Below are 20539 nucleotides of genomic sequence, written 5' to 3'. Positions count from 1 at the left end.
ATGACAAGTAGCAGATATTATGAAGCTATATATATATATCGACGGTGAAAGTCGGCAATCACATAACTCGTTTGCGGTGTCTGAAAATCTCCGCCTCTACGTCATTTTTTTAAAGGAGAACAAATTGATATTCTTTCTTGAAGTTTCTGCAGAATTTTCTTCGCATTGAGAAGAAAAATCATGACAGTTTTAAAGAATTGCCGTTGAGTACTTTTCCATATAAAAGATAAAGTATGACAGGAAGTCTGCGACGTCGCAAACCGAGTTATGTGATTGCTGACTTTCACCGTCGATATGCGATATATCGCACGTCGCTTTGACATGAAAAATGACCTCCATCGAATCACTTTAAGTAATTTTTCTGCTAAAAAATTTAAACACAAGAGAACTTAAGCAACGTGATATGAAGTTATGCTGATTCCGATTAGAACTATTGTAAGATCCGTCCAAAATAATAGCGAAATCCATCGAAGTTTTAGACATTCGAAACTATTCAGCCGGCGACGTCGGGTTTATACATTTTCCGACTCCGCAACCCGTCAATTCACAGAATTCTTACGGTCGGCTTGTCGTCCGCCTTGGTTCTGCAAGCGCCCGGCTCGGTATGCAATCCGCGATACACCGCTGAACAAAAATAATGAGCCACAACGTCGGAAGGGGCAACGGAACGAGAGCAATATGACGTCGCATAATTTATTGCGAAGGCGGGCGTGCACAACTGGGACCGAGCGGTCTGCGGACCGAGGCGGGAGGAATTGAACCAGATTGAAAGTAAAAAGATAATAAAAAGAGGGAAAAATGATTTGATTAGTGCTGAATGCGATTCAAGACCATATTGGATGAGAACGCCTCGACGCACAATGAGGTTATTCCGTTCGTTGCGGGTCTGGAAAGAGGAAGCCTTACGTCATATTCTGCCGTGCTAAGGAAGAACGCCGGTGCCGTATGGCCCTGCTAAAATTAAGAGTACCTAGGCCATACAGAATTCGCCTACTCACATGAGTAGAACTTCCTACTTACACGAGTAAAAATCCTACTTATATTCTTAGAATATTGTACGCATAAGAGTAGAAAAGTTCAACTCATATGAATGTAATTTTTTTTTCATTTCTCAGAAGTGCTATCTCTGACTAGAGGACGCCGACTTAGTAAGTAAATTCGAAAAATAAAAACATTTTTTTCTTACGATTTTTTTGATGCGGTGACTAGTTTCTGAGATATCGGACACGGTGGTTCAACGCTGGATTCATGTGAGTTGAAATCTCTAGTCATATGAGGTGAAACCTCTGGTCATATGAGTTGGCAAAAACTGGATGGAGAAATTCTGCTCATGTGAGTTAAAGTCTATTTATATAAGTTGAAGTTCTTCTGTCCGTATGTGTTGAAATTTTATTCATGTGAATTGAAATTCTATTCATATGACTTTCATTTTTTTCTATTAATTTGTACTCGCCATTTTTAGCAGGGGATCATTCGAGAGTTGCCAAGTTTCCATTGATAATTGGTTTTTTTTAGAGAGGTTACGGACACTTTTCCTCGAAATTTTCCGGAAAATAAGGTAAAATTGCGAACAAAATTATCAGAAAAATTGGAAGAATGATATTCATAAGTTTACCAGGAAATTCGTGTTTTATCAAATGAAACTCGGCAACCGCTGAAGGTTCATACGGCGTTTCTCCTTAGCACGGCAGTATCATGTACGTGTTTATGCTAAGAAAAGCAAGTGCGTGGGGTTTGCATCATGCAACATACTGCCGTGCTAAGGAAGAACGCCGTATGAACATTTGAGAGTCACCAAATTTCCTTCGATAAAATGTTTATTTTTGAGGAAAATTATGAATACTTTTCCGTCAAATTTTCAGAATCTTAAGGTGAGATTGCGAACAAAATTACTCGAAAAATTGGGAGGAAAATGTTCATAAGTTTACCAGGAAATTCGCATTTTATCAAAGGAAATTTTGCAACGCCTGAAGGTTCATACGGCGTTTTTCTTTAGCACGGCAGCATAGTTCCTTCTAGCAAAAATATGTCTATATCAACTATGACCCTACTCCAACCCGTCGAAAATGTTTGTGTGCATGGTTGCTTTCGGTTATTTTGAGTTACACTTTTTCGGCCCGATCGACTGAAATGACTTGGTATGATTTTCTTGATTCCTGACACCGTTAAACGCACATGCAGGAATGAAGAAATTTCATTTTCTAGTCACGCTAACGATACTTTCTTTACCCGCAAGGGGAGCGAGAGAATTCAAAAACATTCCCGTGTTTATGGTTAGTTTTGGTTTCTTTGAGTTACTTCGAGTGACTTTTCCCCCGATCAGATCGACCCAAAGAACTTGATTGACCGACCAAATTTTTAGTCCAGTTGACCGAAACCGTATAGGTTATTCATAGGGATAGAAAAAGTGTCCCGCTGAACTGATGTACTCTTGTTTCTCTCCATGTCACTCTGAATCAGAGGTTGCAACTGCGAGTAGCAAGCGATTTGGATCACCAATGCAATCCAAGTTTATTCCTGGCAGCTTGAGCCTGATTTTTAGCAACGTTGCAATTTTCAACCTAAATATTTGGTCAATGTAACCCTACTTAGTCTATCATTTTCCCTCTAAGTCTATCATAATCACCCATTTCAACCGATAGGAGTGCTCTATTTTCCCCTCGTCTGCTTTGTCTATCGCTATGTCTATCAATTTCAATAATCAGCCCGCAGGCTCCGAAGTTAATTGTCACTGCTTGACTGAATAGCACCACTACCCCGCTGGATTACCTAGCGCTCGGAGACTTAAACGCAACGTAGAAAAGTAAACCACTGCGGCGTGATGTGCTATGCGATATATCGATTGATCTGCCATTTAAACCTATGGAAAGGATCGATAAGCAGGGTGTTCGTAATTAAACCTAAATAATCGATTCTTTACCACAGCTTCAAATGGGGGAAGATCGATAATCGATCATTCATGCCTCGCCACTGGTAAAAAATTGCATGACGTGACAAACTCCCTGCCGGCTGATTATTGAAAGTGATAGACAAAGATTTGGTCAATTTAACCTGAAAAAAGACTGACCAGAAAACTATGAATTGGACGTTCGGGTTACTTGGTGTCCTCCTTACCATGTGAACTTAAAATGTCGGTTACTTTTAAAGTAAGTGAAATGAATGAAGGCATGCTCTTGCCGCGACCCTTTCGGCCGGAAATTGCAAGCATCTATTTTAATTGTGGTTTTCCTTCCGAACCTTAAACAATTATCAGAGGTTTTCTAAACGTTACAATTGAGACACGCCTTCTTCGCCATTGATGCATGAAAATTGTGAAAATTCAAAACCTCGATACATCGATGGTGAAAGTGCAGATGCGCATTTCGATTTTTGACAGTTTTTAGTTAAGGCCCAGATACACACGGCGAATAATCGCCACGAGTGAAAGACGAAAGCCAATGGAGAGCCGTGATGTCGATATATCGACGTCAATGGATCGAGGCTCTCCATTGGCTTTCGTCTTTCACTCGCGGCGATCAATCACCGAGTGTGTCTAGGCCTTAAAATTTTGCATGTTGTTCCTCAGCGTAAGAGGCGCAAATGCCTTCCATTCATTAAATTGTCTCTATTTCGTCCTGAAGAAACTGTTGCCCGAACATGATGACATTTTTAGAGCTTTTGGGTTGTATTCGCAAGCACGGTGCAACACAATTGCGAGGGGCTTGAAGGACAAGGTGCATAAGCGCAGTATTTGTTATTTCGAGAAAAACGTAATTGAAGTTTAGAAATTACCCAGATCCTTCTAGCGAAAAGAGAGTTCAAACTGACTTTTTTATGCTTAAAAATTGGAATTTGGAAGCGAATTTTTCACAGAATATGCATTAAGACTGGTTTTACTTGAGATCATCAATTTCTCAATTTTTTCAAAAACTGCACTCATGCGCTTTGTCCTCCAGGCCTCTCGATTGCAATTTTCAACTGACAAGCGATTGTGTTACGACAGCCAACAGTGCAATGACTGAATTTTTATCAAGTGTTTCATCTTGATACGGTGTGTAATCGTTCCTTCATCAGGCTCGTTATTGTTATTCAAGAGGACGTGAAAGAGTTAAAAGAATGTTTTCAGTTCCGAATAATAAAATTTCACATAGTGAAAAATTGTAATGTTTAGAGGTGCATATGTTCCTCGTCACCGGAAAAAAATTAAAAGAAGCTTTAATTTTAAGTAGTTTCGAAAATCCTGATGTTGAATGTGCTCTGCTAAAAATTACAGACCTACTGACGTGAAAAGGGTAAGTGATGGTTTTGAAAAATAACTAGATTTTGGTGATTTTGGTCTGGATTCTTGTTAACGACTAACCTAGGATTTCGTGTGAGGGAATTTAGGCCGGCTTCTTTTAAATGCTTCGTCATTGACTCGTTTTATGACCCGGTCTGCTGGTGCTCCAGTGTCAAGACTTTTTTTTTTTTTTTTTGTCATGGGAACGGAGTTCCCCATGATATTACAATCGTTCCGTTGCTATCGCTATGGGATTCCCTATGCCCCTGCGACCTTGAGCGTTTCGCCCAGTCTTCGATTTTTGGTTGATTTTCCGATGTATCAAAAACCGTTGTATTTTTTAGCCAATCATGTCTCTACGTCAAGTTGTGTTGATTTCTAAAATTCGCTTTCAGCGAGTTTTTTTCTACCTTGAGATGTCGTGTCTGACTGGTAAATCTGCGCAGAACCACGAAGTTCCGATTTTGGGCAAATTCTTTTTTTTGGGAGGTTCTGATTGGTTATTTTTCGCCATCAGTTTTCTGTTCGTTGGTGCAAAAGATCGCCTACCTCGGTGCTCTTGAGAAGCCGCCATTATCCCACCTCAAATTTGAAAAATAGAAGTAAAGAAATAATAACCATCGTACAAGGTGGAAAATTGCTCTGGAGGACCCGTTACGGATATATGAGCCAAAATCAGAACTCGATTGATGGATTTAATCCATGAATACAGAAATATTGCCTCAGTTTACTGCCGCAATAGCAAATGCATGCTGAGATGAACCTTGTGACACATGAAAGCATAGGCAAACAATGTCTCACAGAGAAATGCGCTTCATCCGTTGTCTCATACCACCGCACCGCCGAAACCTCAAGGTCTTCTTTTGTGAAGCCCCGCTCAGCGTCCGAGATCACTTAACTGTTCTTTTTTCTCCTACACACCACGTGATCGGAGATAGCTCAGTTGTCAACGACACCTTCCTAGCGTTTTGTTGACGTCCCTTTTTGTGCGAGCGGGGGTTCGAATCTCGTAGGAGACAGTTAATTTTTACTGATTGTATTGAATGTTTTAGACCAATCATCAAGCAATAATTAATACTTGGCAACTTAGGAAGCACATAGGTCCCTTATGATGCGTATTCGGGCATATGTGTAGAGTAAAAATATCATACGTAGGGTGTCCCAAAAGTACCGGGACTGGTTCTGTAACTTCAAAAGTAAGATAGATACAGACATGATTTTGGTCTCATTTTGAAGATCAACTCAATACCTATCGATTAAAACCAAGATCAGCTCAATCGAATAAAATTGACTGAGTTATGACAAGTTGAAATTAGTGAGGAAAGTTTACCCCTACGGTTTTTAGGAAGATTTTTCGCTTACCAGGATTCAAAAAGTTAATATTCGTATCCACTTTCCTCCGAATCTTCCATAACTTCCTTTTGCTTTTCAAAGTACCGTCCATCAAACCGGATGCACTTTTTCATGCGCTCTTGCCACTTATCCAACATTGTTTTCCTGAATTCTTCCTCTGGGATGGAGTTGAAGAAGTTTTGAATTGCATTCTGGATTTCGGTCTTCGATACGAATCTTCGTCCGCGAAGCTCCTTTTTAAGCGTAGGAAACATCCAAAAATCACATGGAGCCAAGTCAGGGCTATAAGGGGGATGAGGGATTGCTTCAACTCCATTTTTACTCATAAATTCACGTGTTATGCTCGATGTGTGAGGCCGCGCATTGTCTTTATGGAGTATCCACGAAGCTTTCAAGTCCGACCGTTTCCGGGAAATGTGCATTCTCAACTCCTTTAGTACTTTGCAATAATACGCACTGTCAACTGTGGTGTTATATGGTACAAAATGTTGATAAATGACACCTCGAAAATAAAAAAACACAATAAGCATCACTTTATCGGCCGACTTTTCGATTTACGGCGATGAAGAATCTTCCTTAAAAACCGTAGGCGTAAACTTTCCTCGCTGATTTCAAATTGCCATAACTCGGTCAATTTTTATCGATTGAGCTGATCTTGGTTTTAATCGATAGGTATTGAGTTGATCTTTAAAATGAAATCAAGATCATGTCTGTATCTATCTTACTTTCGAAGTTACAGAAGAAGTCCCGGTGCTTTTGGGACACCTTATGTATACTTTACGCCGAAAAAGCGAACCTAAAACTTAAATGCGTTAACTTCCGAAAACCATATATAATCCAACGAAAATAAATAATTGGAACAAAACAGCTTTCTTGTATGCAAAGAAAATAATTAAAAATGTTAAAAAAGAGATGTCAACACAAAATTACATAGCCCCTTCAATTCAGAAGATACTACAAACGAACTGTACCTTAACATTTTCATATCCCAGAAGCTAACGTTCCCCTGACGAATATTGCCATCGCTAAGTAGCGATTGCAAAATCCAACTTGTTTTTATTTTATTTTATTACGTATCGACTTCCAGTGTCAAGACTTTGAAGCAATCAGTAACGCGGATACATTTTATCGACCAGTTTTGAGTCCTCCCTCGCCAGGTTCTAAGCTGACTGTAAGTTGCTGTGTATTTCTGATTGGTCTTCTTTTTAACTGCTCTTCTGTAGAAACAAATATGTTGGGATACGCGCTAGAAATTCTTTCTTGAAGTGTCCAGGAAACGACCATGAAACCATGTTCGTCGTTCTTAGAGTGTAAGGCCGCACAGTGGATCGAGTCGATAGGAGAGGTCGGACACAATTTTGAAATTTTAAAACCTCATAACTCCGTTTTTAAAAATTTTGAGGTCTTAAAAATGTCCCATTGGTTCTCTCTTGAAATTTGTTTGAGAATCACCCTTAAAATTTAAAATTTGACGAAATAAACATCTAAATTTATAGTTTTCAAAAAAAAGGTCATTTCCGACATCTCCCATTGATTTAGTCCATTGTGGGCCGCAACTTACATTTTGGATGGATCACGTTGTCACACATTTTAAGGGACCAAGCAATTTTTGGAAAATTAACAATGTAAATATGAAAATCAGTAAAAGTTTACATTGGCCTTAGTGGGCAACGCTGTAATTAAGTTGAGATGCGGGAGAAACAAGCGAAGCACTGCCTCAGTATCGCACGCAACCAACACCAAGCGAATGTAAGAGGAACGAGGAAGCACCATTAGTTAATATTGCATGCAACGGACAGTAAGTAAATATCATTATAACGCCAGGATGCAACTATTCGAGCTCCACGGATGCCCGTGTTGCAAATGCACGGAAATGAAGGCGTTTTGACTGTCCAGCCATTCAACATTCACCGACTCACCCGCGGCGCGCGGCATGCAGAAAGTTATACTCGAGGATCCAAAATGACAAACACCCTTCAATATGGGGTAGCTGCATGGAATTTTTTTAATTCAATTTCTAAAAGTTTGAGGTCTGCTAGGTATTGAGGTATTTTTTAAAGAAATTTCTGGTCACCGGAACTTTGAGAAAAAAACTCCTCAAAGTCAAAGTCAAAAGCCTTGAAACGGGTCTTTTCCCGCGCTTCGAAACTGGGACTTCGTGACGTCACATAGTATACATCAAGGTTCGCCCTATGTCAAATAGGTGTAAATATGGTCTTCAAAAATTCGCGAAAAATCGATTTTTTTTTGTGTAGACTTAATTGATTTCTTTGCGTCGATGAAAAGGGGTACGTGCAAAACGGGTCATTTCACGCTCGTGTCGGATACCATTGAAACTTGCCCTATTCATTCATCTAACAATGTACCATGTTTTCCCAAAGTTTCAAGTCCCCAAAAAATTTTGGGGGGAAGTGGCGGGGGGTCAAAGTTGAAAATACGCGAATTTTTTACTCGAAAACTACTAAATATTTCGAAACGCGGTTCTAACGAACGTTTTCAGCGTGAAAGGAGCTTTCAGAAAATGTATAATATCATAAGGTTTTGTTGACTTAAACTCGAGTTATCGCCTCCGAAGCGCCGGAACGCTAAAAACTGGCCCGCTTGTTTGTCACGTTCGGGCCAATTTCCAAAATACTCCATTTTTAATTTCCTTGAAAATCTGATATGTTGTTCTTGACTCTCTATGGCACCTATTTGTCTTTACCGTATCCTGGGGAAATAATTTGTTCGCGAGTTAGCGCGGAAAGGAGCAAAGGTCGGGAAAATCAGCTAAACTCTTCATCGTCCGCTGGAGCTTTGAGTTTACCCATGCATCAAGCTGTTTCCATTCTCTCTTGGATGATTGTAAATATTCCTGTGATTTTGATAGGCAGAGGGTGAGGTGGCAGGGGTTAAAAATTAAAAAAAAAAAATTCAACATATTTTACAGGCGATTCCTTACCCCCAAAACAACACATATTATCAATCTCTTGAATAAAAATTTGTAGCAGCCTCAAAAAAGAGTTTAATTTGTTGTTCAGTTTGATCCATTAAGATGAAACACTTGAACCAGAGGAACAACAGTGATGAACAGCGAGGTGCCACTAGTAACATTTCTAAGTGGCTTCAAATACCTAGAATACAATATAAGTAACTTCAAAGTAACATTGTTCACGTATCCACAGATTTGAAGGCGTTTTGAAGTTGTGCTCCAAAATATGAAAATGTGTAAATTATGTTGTCGACCGTGAGATTCATGGCCAGCTTTATGCGTTTCATGGTCGCGTAATGAGCTTTATAGCCCGGCTGTAAAACTCATATAGCCGGCTATGAAATCGTTACAGCCGGCCGTATGAGCGCTCATATAGCCGGCCTTAAGCCGTAGGGCCGGCTGTATGAGCTCATATAGCCGGCTATAAGCCATACTGCCGGCAGTATGAGGGCTCATACAGCCGGTCATATGCCATACTGCCGGCAGTATGGAGCGCGCATATAGCCGGCCATATGCCATACTGCCGGCAGTATATAACACCATACAGCCGGCCATATGAACCGATATGGCCAGCCATGTAACTTATACAGCCGGCTATGAAACTCATATAGCTAGCTATATAAAATCCTTATAGCCCATATGGCCCATTTTTACCAGGGTAGGGTGTTAGGTTCGTAAACTGTAGGTCCCAGGTTCAAATCTCGATAGGTAGGCCAAAATTTAGCAAGTCGGTAGGTGGGTGAGTTCAAATAAGCGTCTAATCTGGTGTCCCGAGCTGTTTTAATCGTCATAATCTGAGAAACATGGGCAAATCACATTTTTTTCTCATTTTCCACACTATTGTCGACTATTACATGCTATTTCCCACTTTATTCGGACTGAAATAAAAATTTAGGAGAACTTTGAATGCGCAAATTGCCTATATTTGTCCCAAATTTGCGTGTCCCCCAAGCCTGGTTCTTGACTTTAAATCGATGTTGCAGCATAACCAGAGTGATTATTTGAGAAAACTTTATCGGAGATGATAGGTAATGCTTTTGAATTTCAGAAAAAAAATATGTCAATTTCTTTTTTGCTCCATCAATAACTTTTTCACGCCCTAGAATCACTGTCCCGAGCAACAGTCAGCAACAGTCAGGAGAGACATGGCAACGATGTAATAAGCTCTAAATGATTGCCGTAACGTTGAGGTTTTTCCAAAAACGACTTTTTTTGTTTTGATTGAATAGTTCACACGTCGTAGATGGCAAAAATTCTGAAATTCGCAAATTTTTGTGCAAGATTAACGCCATTAACGACGCCAAACAGAACTCTATACACGATAACTAACTGGGCGTCAAGCATACACACACACACTAATATCAGCTCGTAAAATACTTTCGAAGTGTGCGTTAGGGAAAATTTTCTCTTATCCGATCCTCTAGGATGTGCTACTAAATATTCCGTGAAAAAAAACACCAAAATTGTCTTTACTGTTATAGATAAGCTTAAAAAACAGCTTATTCCATCCTGTCCCGTTCCATCCTGTCCCATATGTTTCCATCCTGTCCCATGTCCCAGTTTGGTGGGACAGAGTGGAAAACTGTTACAACTGAGACTTGCTTGTTGAAGCCCTGTAGGCGCTCTTTTCTACCGATTTAAGTGAAACTTAGTATCCGGGGGTATTTTTCAACGGGGAACTCGAATTTTTAGTCGAATTTTGAAAATTCGAAAATCCAAGATGGCGGACATGACCTAAAATGCTATCGCAGCGCCTAATCAACTGAGACTTGTTTGTTTAAGCCTTGTAGGCGCTCTTTTCGACCGATTTAAGTGAAACTTGGTACACGGGGGTATTTTTCAATGGGGAACTTGAATTTTTAGTCGAATTTTCAAATTTCAAAAATCCAAGATGGCGGACATGGCCTAAAATGCTACCTCAGCGCCTAATCAAACGACTTACGGGAAACTTGGTACCCGCGGGTATTTTTGAATGGGGAACTCGAATTTTAGTCAAATTTCGAAGATTCGAAAATCTAAGATGGTGGCCGTGGCTTAAAATGCTATCTCAGCGCCTAATCAATCGATTTACGCGAAACTTGGTACCCGGGGGTATTTTGAAATGGGAAACTCGAATTTTTAGTCGAATTTTCAAAATTCGAAAATCCAAGATGGCGGACGTGGCCTAAAATGCTATCTTAGCACCTAATCAGTCGATTAAAGCGAAACTTGGTACCCGGAGGTATTTTTCAATGGGGAACTTGAATTTTTAGTCGAATTTTCAAATTTCAAAAATCCAAGATGGCGGACATGGCCTAAAATGCTACCTCAGCGCCTAATCAAACGACTTACGGGAAACTTGGTACCCGCGGGTATTTTTGAATGGGAAACTCGAATTTTAGTCAAATTTCCAAGATTCGAAAATCTAAGATGGTGGCCGTGGCTTAAAACACTATCCCGGTGACTAACTAATTGATTTTAATGAAACTGGACCGGAAAACCTTGGTATTAGGAAAAGAAAGGAGATTTTAATAGGAGGTGCAATAGGGTTTCTTATGTATCTTAGGCTACGAAATCGAAAAATTCCTGGGTTTTTTCCATCGTGCGTAGATTCTTCCGGAAAATTGACTCTACTGGAAAAGCTAGATTTTTAAGGAAAATTCCGATTTCTTCGGAAAAATTCCGAACTTTCCCAGGATAAATCGCACTGATACAGTTAAATGGAGGTGTTCTTCAGAATCAGCGCCAAAAATCTACTCCAAAACCATTGGCAAATCTTCGGAAAATCAACAAAGAAAAAAAAAAAAAAAACGTTGACCGGTATTAGTCCTCAAACTTATATCCTGGCTTTATCTCCACTTCAGCAGGAACAGGCCCACTCGAAGTTTTAAAATTCGGTGTTTTTGATCCATTTTGTATTGCAATATTTCCAGAAATAAAAGCTTCTTCTCGTGTTAAAGGAAAATAGTGCGCATTTTGATAAACAGACGGAACTGTCTAAAAGACAAGCAGAATAAGCTCCGGATATCTTTCATAACGGATGATTTTTCCTCAATTTTTTTGGTTCTGCAAGTTACGAAAGGGTTACATGTTTTCAATTATGCTTTAATTTAGTGCTCGACGATGCTTTTATGACAATTGTGTTCAATTTTCAATTAAAAGTAAGTAAGTACCGTTCGCGAGGGGGCTGCCCGCAATTTTCAAGTTTTTTCTGAAACCCTTGATCCATACAAGTGAATTAGAGTCCTCAGATTATTCTGCGACCCATGAACCAACGGATATTTCACGTTGAACATTGATTTCGGGATGTATAGAGTGAGGACCGGTAGGCTTGTGCTGAAGTTTCCTAAACATACCGCTCGCGAGGGGGGCTGCCCGCAATTTTCAAGTTTTTCTGACACCCTTGATCCATACAAGTGAATTAGAGCCCTCAGATGATTCTGCGACCCATGAACCAACGGATATTTCACGTTGAACATTGATTTCGGGATGTATAGAGTGAGGACCCGTAGGCTTGTGCTGAAGTTTCCTAATCATACCGTTCGCGAGGGGGGCTGCCCGCAATTTTCAAGTTTTTCTGACACCCTTGATCCATACAAGTGAATTAGAGCCCTCAGATGATTCTGCGACCCATGAACCAACGGATATTTCACGTTGAACATTGATTTCGGGACGTATAGAGTGAGGACCCGTAGTCTTGTGCTGAAGTTTCCTAAACATACCGCTCGCGAGGGGGGCTGCCCGCAATTTTCAAGTTTTTCTGACACCCTTGATCCATACAAGTGAATTAGAGCCCTCAGATGATTCTGCGACCCATGAACCAACGGATATTTCACGTTGAACATTGATTTCGGGATGTATAGAGTGAGGACCCGTAGGCTTGTGCTGAAGTTTCCTAATCATACCGTTCGCGAGGGGGGCTGCCCGCAATTTTCAAGTTTTTCTGACACCCTTGATCCATACAAGTGAATTAGAGCCCTCAGATGATTCTGCGACCCATGAACCAACGGATATTTCACGTTGAACATTGATTTCGGGATGTATAGAGTGAGGACCCGTAGGCTTGTGCTGAAGTTTCCTAATCATACCGTTCGCGAGGGGGGCTGCCCGCAATTTTCAAGTTTTTCTGACACCCTTGATCCATACAAGTGAATTAGAGCCCTCAGATGATTCTGCGACCCATGAACCAACGGATATTTCACGTTGAACATTGATTTCGGGACGTATAGAGTGAGGACCCGTAGTCTTGTGCTGAAGTTTCCTAAACATACCGCTCGCGAGAGGGGCTGCCCGCAATTTTCAAGTTTTTCTGACACCCTTGATCCATACAAGTGAATTAGAGCCCTCAGATGATTCTGCGACCCATGAACCAACGGATATTTCACGTTGAACATTGATTTCGGGATGTATAGAGTGAGGACCCGTAGGCTTGTGCTGAAGTTTCCTAATCATACCGTTCGCGAGGGGGGCTGCCCGCAATTTTCAAGTTTTTCTGACACCCTTGATCCATACAAGTGAATTAGAGCCCTCAGATGATTCTGCGACCCATGAACCAACGGAAATTTCACGTTGAACATTGATTTCGGGATGTATAGAGTGAGGACCCGTAGGCTTGTGCTGAAGTTTCCTAATCATACCGTTCGCGAGGGGGGCTGCCCGCAATTTTCAAGTTTTTCTGACACCCTTGATCCATACAAGTGAATTAGAGCCCTCAGATGATTCTGCGACCCATGAACCAACGGATATTTCACGTTGAACATTGATTTCGGGACGTATAGAGTGAGGACCCGTAGTCTTGTGCTGAAGTTTCCTAAACATACCGCTCGCGAGGGGGGCTGCCCGCAATTTTCAAGTTTTTCTGACACCCTTGATCCATACAAGTGAATTAGAGCCCTCAGATGATTCTGCGACCCATGAACCAACGGATATTTCACGTTGAACATTGATTTCGGGATGTATAGAGTGAGGACCCGTAGGCTTGTGCTGAAGTTTCCTAATCATACCGCTCGCGAGGGGGGCTGCCCGCAATTTTCAAGTTTTTCTGACACCCTTGATCCATACAAGTGAATTAGAGCCCTCAGATGATTCTGCGACCCATGAACCAACGGATATTTCACGTTGAACATTGATTTCGGGATGTATAGAGTGAGGACCCGTAGGCTTGTGCTGAAGTTTCCTAATCATACCGTTCGCGAGGGGGGCTGCCCGCAATTTTCAAGTTTTTCTGACACCCTTGATCCATACAAGTGAATTAGAGCCCTCAGATGATTCTGCGACCCATGAACCAACGGATATTTCACGTTGAACATTGATTTCGGGACGTATAGAGTGAGGACCCGTAGTCTTGTGCTGAAGTTTCCTAAACAATCCGGTTCGCGAGGGGGGCTGCCCGCAATTTTTAAGTTTTTCTGATACCCTTGATCCGTAGAAACTAAGAGCCAGTCGTCACATCGTTGTGCGACCCATGAACCAACGGATATTTCACGATGACTTTTGAACTCTGGACGGAGCGAGGACTGCAGTCTACGAAGGCCATGAAGAAAACCGCGTATACACATAAGATAGGTATGTGTCATAGACGTGTTTATGACATCAGACATACAAACGGTGAATAGTAAAACTCAAGAATCCATTTATTCAAACAAGCATAAAAAACTCGTATATACATATAAGATACGCATGCGACTTAGGTGAAAGTTGGATTTTCTCGAAAACTAAAAGTCGTATCAAAATTCGGTCTGTACAGTTTTCCGATCTTCCATAGTGTAAAAGAATCGGATCGGAGGAGGGTAATTTTCCGAATCAGACCCTCCTCTCCAGTATCCGATACCAGACCCATACTGTAGGATATGGTGTATTGATCCCGAAAATTTTACAAGTCCGAAAATCCGAATATTTTACACAATCTGAAAACAATGTAAGGAACAGAACCGCGCATACACATAAGATAGGTATATATCATAGATGTGTTTTTACAATCGGACATACAACCTGTCAAGAGTGAACTACCAACCCATTTATTCGAACAAGCGTAAAAAACTCGTATATACATATAAGATACGCATGCGACTTAGGTGAAAGTTGGATTTTCTCAAAAACTAAAAGTCGTCTCAAAATTCGGGTCGTACGCGTTTCCGATCTTCGATAGCGTAAAAGAATCGTGTCGGGTTGGGATGGATCGGAGGAGGAGAATTTTCCAAAAATATTTTCCAGCGTAGGACTTAGATAATGTTTTAATATCCCGAATCAGACCCTACTCTCCAGTCACCGCTAACAGTCCCATCCTGGAGGCTATGTTCTAATGATTCCGAAAATTTTACAGGTTTTCGATCCATCAAACTGAAATTGCAATATACAATCCCAGTTGCTTATTCCAAAACATAAGGTTCGGATACAAATCTCCAAGCGCACACTCACCAGTCTCCGATACCAGACCCATACTGGAGGATATGGTCTATTGATCCCAAAAATTTTACAAGTCCGAAAATCCAATTACCGAATCAGACCCTAATCTACAGTTTCCGATACCAGGTCCATACTGTAGGATATGGTCTTTCGAAATCGAAAATTTTTACAAGTCCGAAAATCCAATTTCCGGAATCAGACCCTACTCTCCAGTATCCGATACCAGGTCCATACTGTAGGATATGGTCTTTCGAAATCGAAAATTTTTACAAGTCCGAAATTCCAATTTCCGGAATCAGACCCTAATCTCCAGTCTCCGATACCAGACCCATACTGTAGGATACGGTCTTTCGAAATCGAAAATTTTTACAAGTCCGAAAATCCAATTACCGAATCAGACCCTAATCTACAGTCTCCGATACCAGGCCCATACTGTAAGATACGGTCTTCCGAAGCCGAAAATTTTACAAGTCCAAAATATCGAAAACCAAAACTCGTATCGAAATTCGGTCCGTACAGTTTTCCGATCTTCGATAGCGTAAAAGAATCGCATCGGTCCGCGCCGGATCGGACGAGGGTGAATTTCCGAAAATTTTCCAATTTCCCGAATCAGACCCTAATCTACAGTATCTGATACCGACCCATACTGCAAGATACGGTCTCTCGAAACCGAAAATTTTACAAGTCCGAAAATCCGAATTTTTTGCACAATCTGGCAACACTGTACGGAAAAAATCAACTAATTTCTCGCCCCATCTGGCAACACTGTAAAATGCAATGTTGCAAAATTTCACCAATAAATAAATCATTTATTTACGTGCCCCGTTCGGCAACACTGCTGCGCCATCTTGAAAAATACACCATTGCATAACCCGAAAAATGAAGGGGCATTATTACACCATTGCATAACCCGCATATTGAAGGGGCAACATGCAATACTTTCTTTTTACAGCGTTGCCATATTGAACAATAATCCCTATACAACGCTGTAATTTATTTCATATTTTTCTGCACAATTTGGCTAAAAACTTTTGGCCTCAAATTCCCATTTTTACCCTACTCATGGAAGAGATACTATATTTTTTCAATAAATTATTAAGTCCTGCATAATATTCAATAATAAATCTTTAATGCGTCTATGTGTGTAGGATATGCCGAATTGTGCTGTGCCAGGGTGTCTGACAAGGACAGACACACAATTTCACCTCTTTCGCTTCCCTAGTGAGAAGAGAGACATAGAAAGGCGTCATGTTTGGGTTCAAAAAATAGGACGGCCCAAGTGGCATCCATCTGAAGAGTCTCGCCTGTGCGAGGTATCTATCCCTTGAGTTTTTTTTTTTTTTATAGGGGTGCAAATTATTCTTGCCTATGCAATCTGCTGGCTACAATTGAATTTGTGACACGGTTGTATATGTTTTTTTTATTCCTTTCTTTAAATTGTACGAACAGTTTTTTAGTTTTTTTTTGCTTTACGTACCTGGTCCTTTTTTTAAAACCTTGTATGCTTTGTATAGAAATATAGTCGACCATATTAAACTTTTAATATAGTTTTTTATAGCAAATTCTGTTTTAATTTATTTCTTATTTGACATTTAAATACCTTTATCAGACATAAAATGGATTGCATTTTGCAAAAAGGATCCACAAGCATTGCAATGGTGCTAAGATAGTGCAACTTCATCTTATGCAATGAAATTACTGAAACTATGAATAAATATGAAATTTACATGGTAATTTTCGTCTTAAATTTACAGTTTTGAGAGAGTAAAATAGAAGCTGCTAATGGATAATAAAGTTTTTCTTCCAAAACAAAAGAGGTTGCACAATTTTAGCAACATTGCAATGCACTTGGTTCCTTTTTGCAAAATGGAATCTAAATTAGGAGTACGTAGAAAGGTTTGCACCCCTCTGTTTTCATTCTACAATATTTTTCATTACATTATTTGCAATTTTTGGTATTGAGGGAATAGAGTGCTTGATTAAAGAAACAAAAAAATAACTTGAAGTAATAATTTATTAATACTTCTGGTCGGTTGATCATGGAAAAGAACCATAAACCTAGGAAGAAAGTGCTATGTGTAGCCGCCACTAACCAACACACCAGTGGAATCTTGGCCTCAGCAAATTAAAACTTACATAGCAAATACATTTTTCTCTTTGAATTCTAATTTCAGTTTCAATTTCAAAGAATTTGAGGCACAACGTTTTTGCACTGAGAATGTTTTTATTCGTATAAAAATACCAAAAAATTTCTCATTTTCTTTGGTTCTGCGGGTAATTTCTTAGTGGAACTCTCGCAGGACAAATTATGTTATTGAAACATTGCAACAACATTACTGCAAAGTCAATTCGGCAGTAACGTTGCTGCAATGTTTTAGTAACGTTATTATTGTCTATTGCCGGGCAGGAACCTGAAGTAAATCGAGAATTTGTTCCATATTTACATAAATGAATTGAATTATCAATGTACTATTTTATGCTTTTCATACTACATTCTCAAGTTATACTTGGGTTTCCTTCATACTTTGGTTCTTGACTGAGAAATTGTAAAAAAAAATTAGAAGATAAAAGTATTGATTGCTGGATTTTCAGTTTAGTTTGTACCTTTATCCACACACATAATAATAAGGCAAATTCAATTAATAAGTAGCTGGCCTCTTTCATCATTATTGATATTACTTCACAGCACTTGCAAAAATATTGACCTTTCCCAATCTTTCAACAGTGTAAGAAGTTTGTGACTGATCATTGGTGAGTATAAGTAATTCCTGGAAAGAGAAAAATGAAAAGGATGGTTAGGCATAGGAGTAATTTAAGGCCAAAGAAAGGAAGCAAAGAAAAAAATGAAAGGTTTTACAGCTTACAGACTATTGATAAATTGTTTCAATAAAAATATAATTACTAGGAAGAATTTGCAATCGTTTCAAGGGTTGGCTACTAAAATAAGAAATGTACAAAAAAATAAATCCTTGCTTCATTTTTCGGTTCTCACTTGTCATAAAAAATAAAAATTTTTGCTGACCTTGGGAACTCAAATTAAAACAATATTTTCCGAGTGAGATTGTCTTATAATTACATCTCCACTTAAATAAAAATCTTCATATTCCTGTCCCTTCCAGTTACACTTTGACGATGACGCATGGATTGTATTGGATGGCCAGAGGACAAGCCGTTTAAGAAAAGATGCTGTCCCAACCATTTTCCCGTCGCCCTCACGCCTTCCTCGGAAAAGAGTCATGCTCAAGACAAGGATGTCACCAAACTTGGCATCTCCATCACCTCGCAAACTTGCAAAGCGAATTAAGCTCTTCCATTCTTACAGTAAGAGTCCCTCAAAGGATGAACTTTCTTCTTTGTGCCATCCATTGACTGAAAATTTTACTCCTCCGGACGTGGTACCTGTCAAAAATATGCCCAGGTCTCCAAAAGATAGTGCCGGGGTTTTTATTGTTTCTCCATCCCCTAGTAAATTTAAGAGGAATCCAAACCAACCTGTAATTTCTGAAACCAATTCTTCACCAAAAGCTAGGAAAAAATTAGAATTGCCCCAAAAACAGTGTGCATCAACCTCAGTGCGACATAAGAAGAAGCAAGTGGAACAGCGCCGTTGCACCTGTCACGAAAAGCTGGTAACCATCAAACGTTTGAAGGTGAGGCTTTCAAGAGCTGAAAAGAAATTAGAGAAAGAATGTAGGAGGAAAAGAAACAGTAAACTTGATCAATCGTTGCGTACGGTATTTAATGAGGACCAAATTGGAGCCCTTATGCAGCCATCGAAGAGGATACATAAGTGGAGCAAATCAACAATTAAAAAAGCGCTTAGGCTTCGTTTCTCTTGTGGAACAACTGGGTATCAAGAACTGTTAGCACAAAATCAACCATTACCCTCTATCAGAACACTGGAGAGAAGGGTGGAAGATATTAAGTTCAATAGTGGCATTCTCCATGAAGTAATAGAAACGATGGCAATCAAAGTACAGGCCATGAACAAGAAGGAGAGAGACTGTGTTCTTGTCTTAGACGAAATGTCTTTAACCGAAAATACGGAATATGATGTGAAAACGGGCTCATTTATTGGGGAAGTTACACTACCTGGGCACACAGGGATTGCATCTCATGCTTTAACTTTCATGATTGCTGGTTTAAATAGTCGCTGGAAACAAGTGGTTGCATACTACTACACAGGTGATTCCTCTGATGGAAGAGTGCTGAAAGATATTGTGCTAAACATAATTAAATCGTGTGAAAAAATAAAATTAAATGTGAGAGCTGTGACCAGTGACCAAGGTTCTGTGAATGGAGCTCTTTGGAGTGCCTTTGAAATTGGATGCACTAGACAAATTATCAAAGAAGGTCCCAAAAAAAACCCTACATCTGTTGTCAAGAATATAATAATCAAGAATAGTATTCCACATCCAGAAGATGAAACAAGAAAACTGTATTTCATAGCTGATGTTCCTCATTTATTTAAAAATTTTAAAGGGATGCTACTGACGCATGGAGTTCTCGGTTTTAGTGAGGAAATTGCAACTGAAAATGGCCTAAGCTCCCGCAAAGCTGAAGTGAAACATCTGATAGAATTATGCGACTACCAATGCGACAAGGAACTAAAAATTTGCCATAAATTCAAGCGAAAATTTCTGACACCTAGTCATTTTGACAAAATGAGTGTATTTGAAGCCTATCAAGTTTTAAATAGGCAGGTGGCTGCAGCTTTAGAATTTTTAGTAGCCAAAGAGGGCAAAAGCAAAGACATGCTAGCAACTGCCTGGCTAGTAGGGTGAAAATGGGGATTTTAGCGCAGTAAATTATCCAACAGCGTTGCATGATTGTGCAGAAAAATATGAATTAAATTACAGCGTTGTATAGGGATTATTGTTCAATATGGCAACGCTGTAAAAAGAAAGTATTGCATGTTGCCCCTTCAATATGCGGGTTATGCAATCGTGTAATAATGCCCCTTCATTTTTCGGGTTATGCAATGGTGTATTTTTCAAGATGGCGCAGCAGTGTTGCCGCGTGGTGCATGTAAATAAATGATTTATTTATTGGTGAAATTTTGCAACATTGCATTTTACAGTGTTGCCAGATGGGGCAAGAAATTAGTTGATTTTTCCGTACAGTGTTGCCAGATTGTGCAAAAAAATTCGGATTTTTGGACTTGAAAAATTTTTCGGTTTCGAGAGACCGTATCTTTCCATATGGGTCGGTATCAGATACTGTAGATTAGGGTCTGATTCGGGAAAATTGAAAATTTTCGGAAAATCACCCTCGTCCGATCCGGCGCGGACCGATGCGATTCTTTTACGCTATTGAAGATCGGAAAACTGTACTGACCGAATTTCGATACGAGTTTTGGTTTTCGAGATTTCGGACTTGTAAAATTTTCGGCTTCGAAAGACCGTATCTTACAGTATGGGCCTGGTATCGGATACTGGAGAATAGGGTCTGATTCGGTAATTGGATTTTCGGACTTGTAAAAATTTTCGAATTCGAAAGACCATATCCTACAGTATGGACCTGGTATCGGATACTGGAGTGTAGGGTCTGATTCCGGAAATTGGAATTTCGGA

At 39.9% G+C, this 20539-nt stretch overlaps 1 protein-coding gene across 2 annotated transcripts in view; it reads left to right on the top strand.

Annotated features, from left to right (window-relative positions):
- The window catches only part of LOC109033281 (FGGY carbohydrate kinase domain-containing protein), a 175425-nt gene that overhangs the window by 29595 nt on the left and 125291 nt on the right, over positions 1–20539 (top strand). The window contains exon 1 of one of the 2 annotated variants that reach the window (XM_072304227.1): positions 4106–4271. The exons of the other annotated variant lie outside the window; for it this stretch is intronic. Coding sequence (XP_072160328.1) covers positions 4230–4271 — 42 coding nt within the window. The 5' untranslated portion in view covers positions 4106–4229. Of the gene's footprint in view, positions 1–4105; positions 4272–20539 lie in introns of those variants that run through there. 2 annotated transcript variants of the gene reach the window in all.

Source organism: Bemisia tabaci, chromosome 9, assembly GCF_918797505.1.
Source record: "Bemisia tabaci chromosome 9, PGI_BMITA_v3".
Classification (NCBI taxonomy): domain Eukaryota; kingdom Metazoa; phylum Arthropoda; class Insecta; order Hemiptera; family Aleyrodidae; genus Bemisia; species Bemisia tabaci.
Note: the sequence above shows the minus strand (reverse complement) of the source record. Positions and strands in the feature narration are given on the sequence as shown.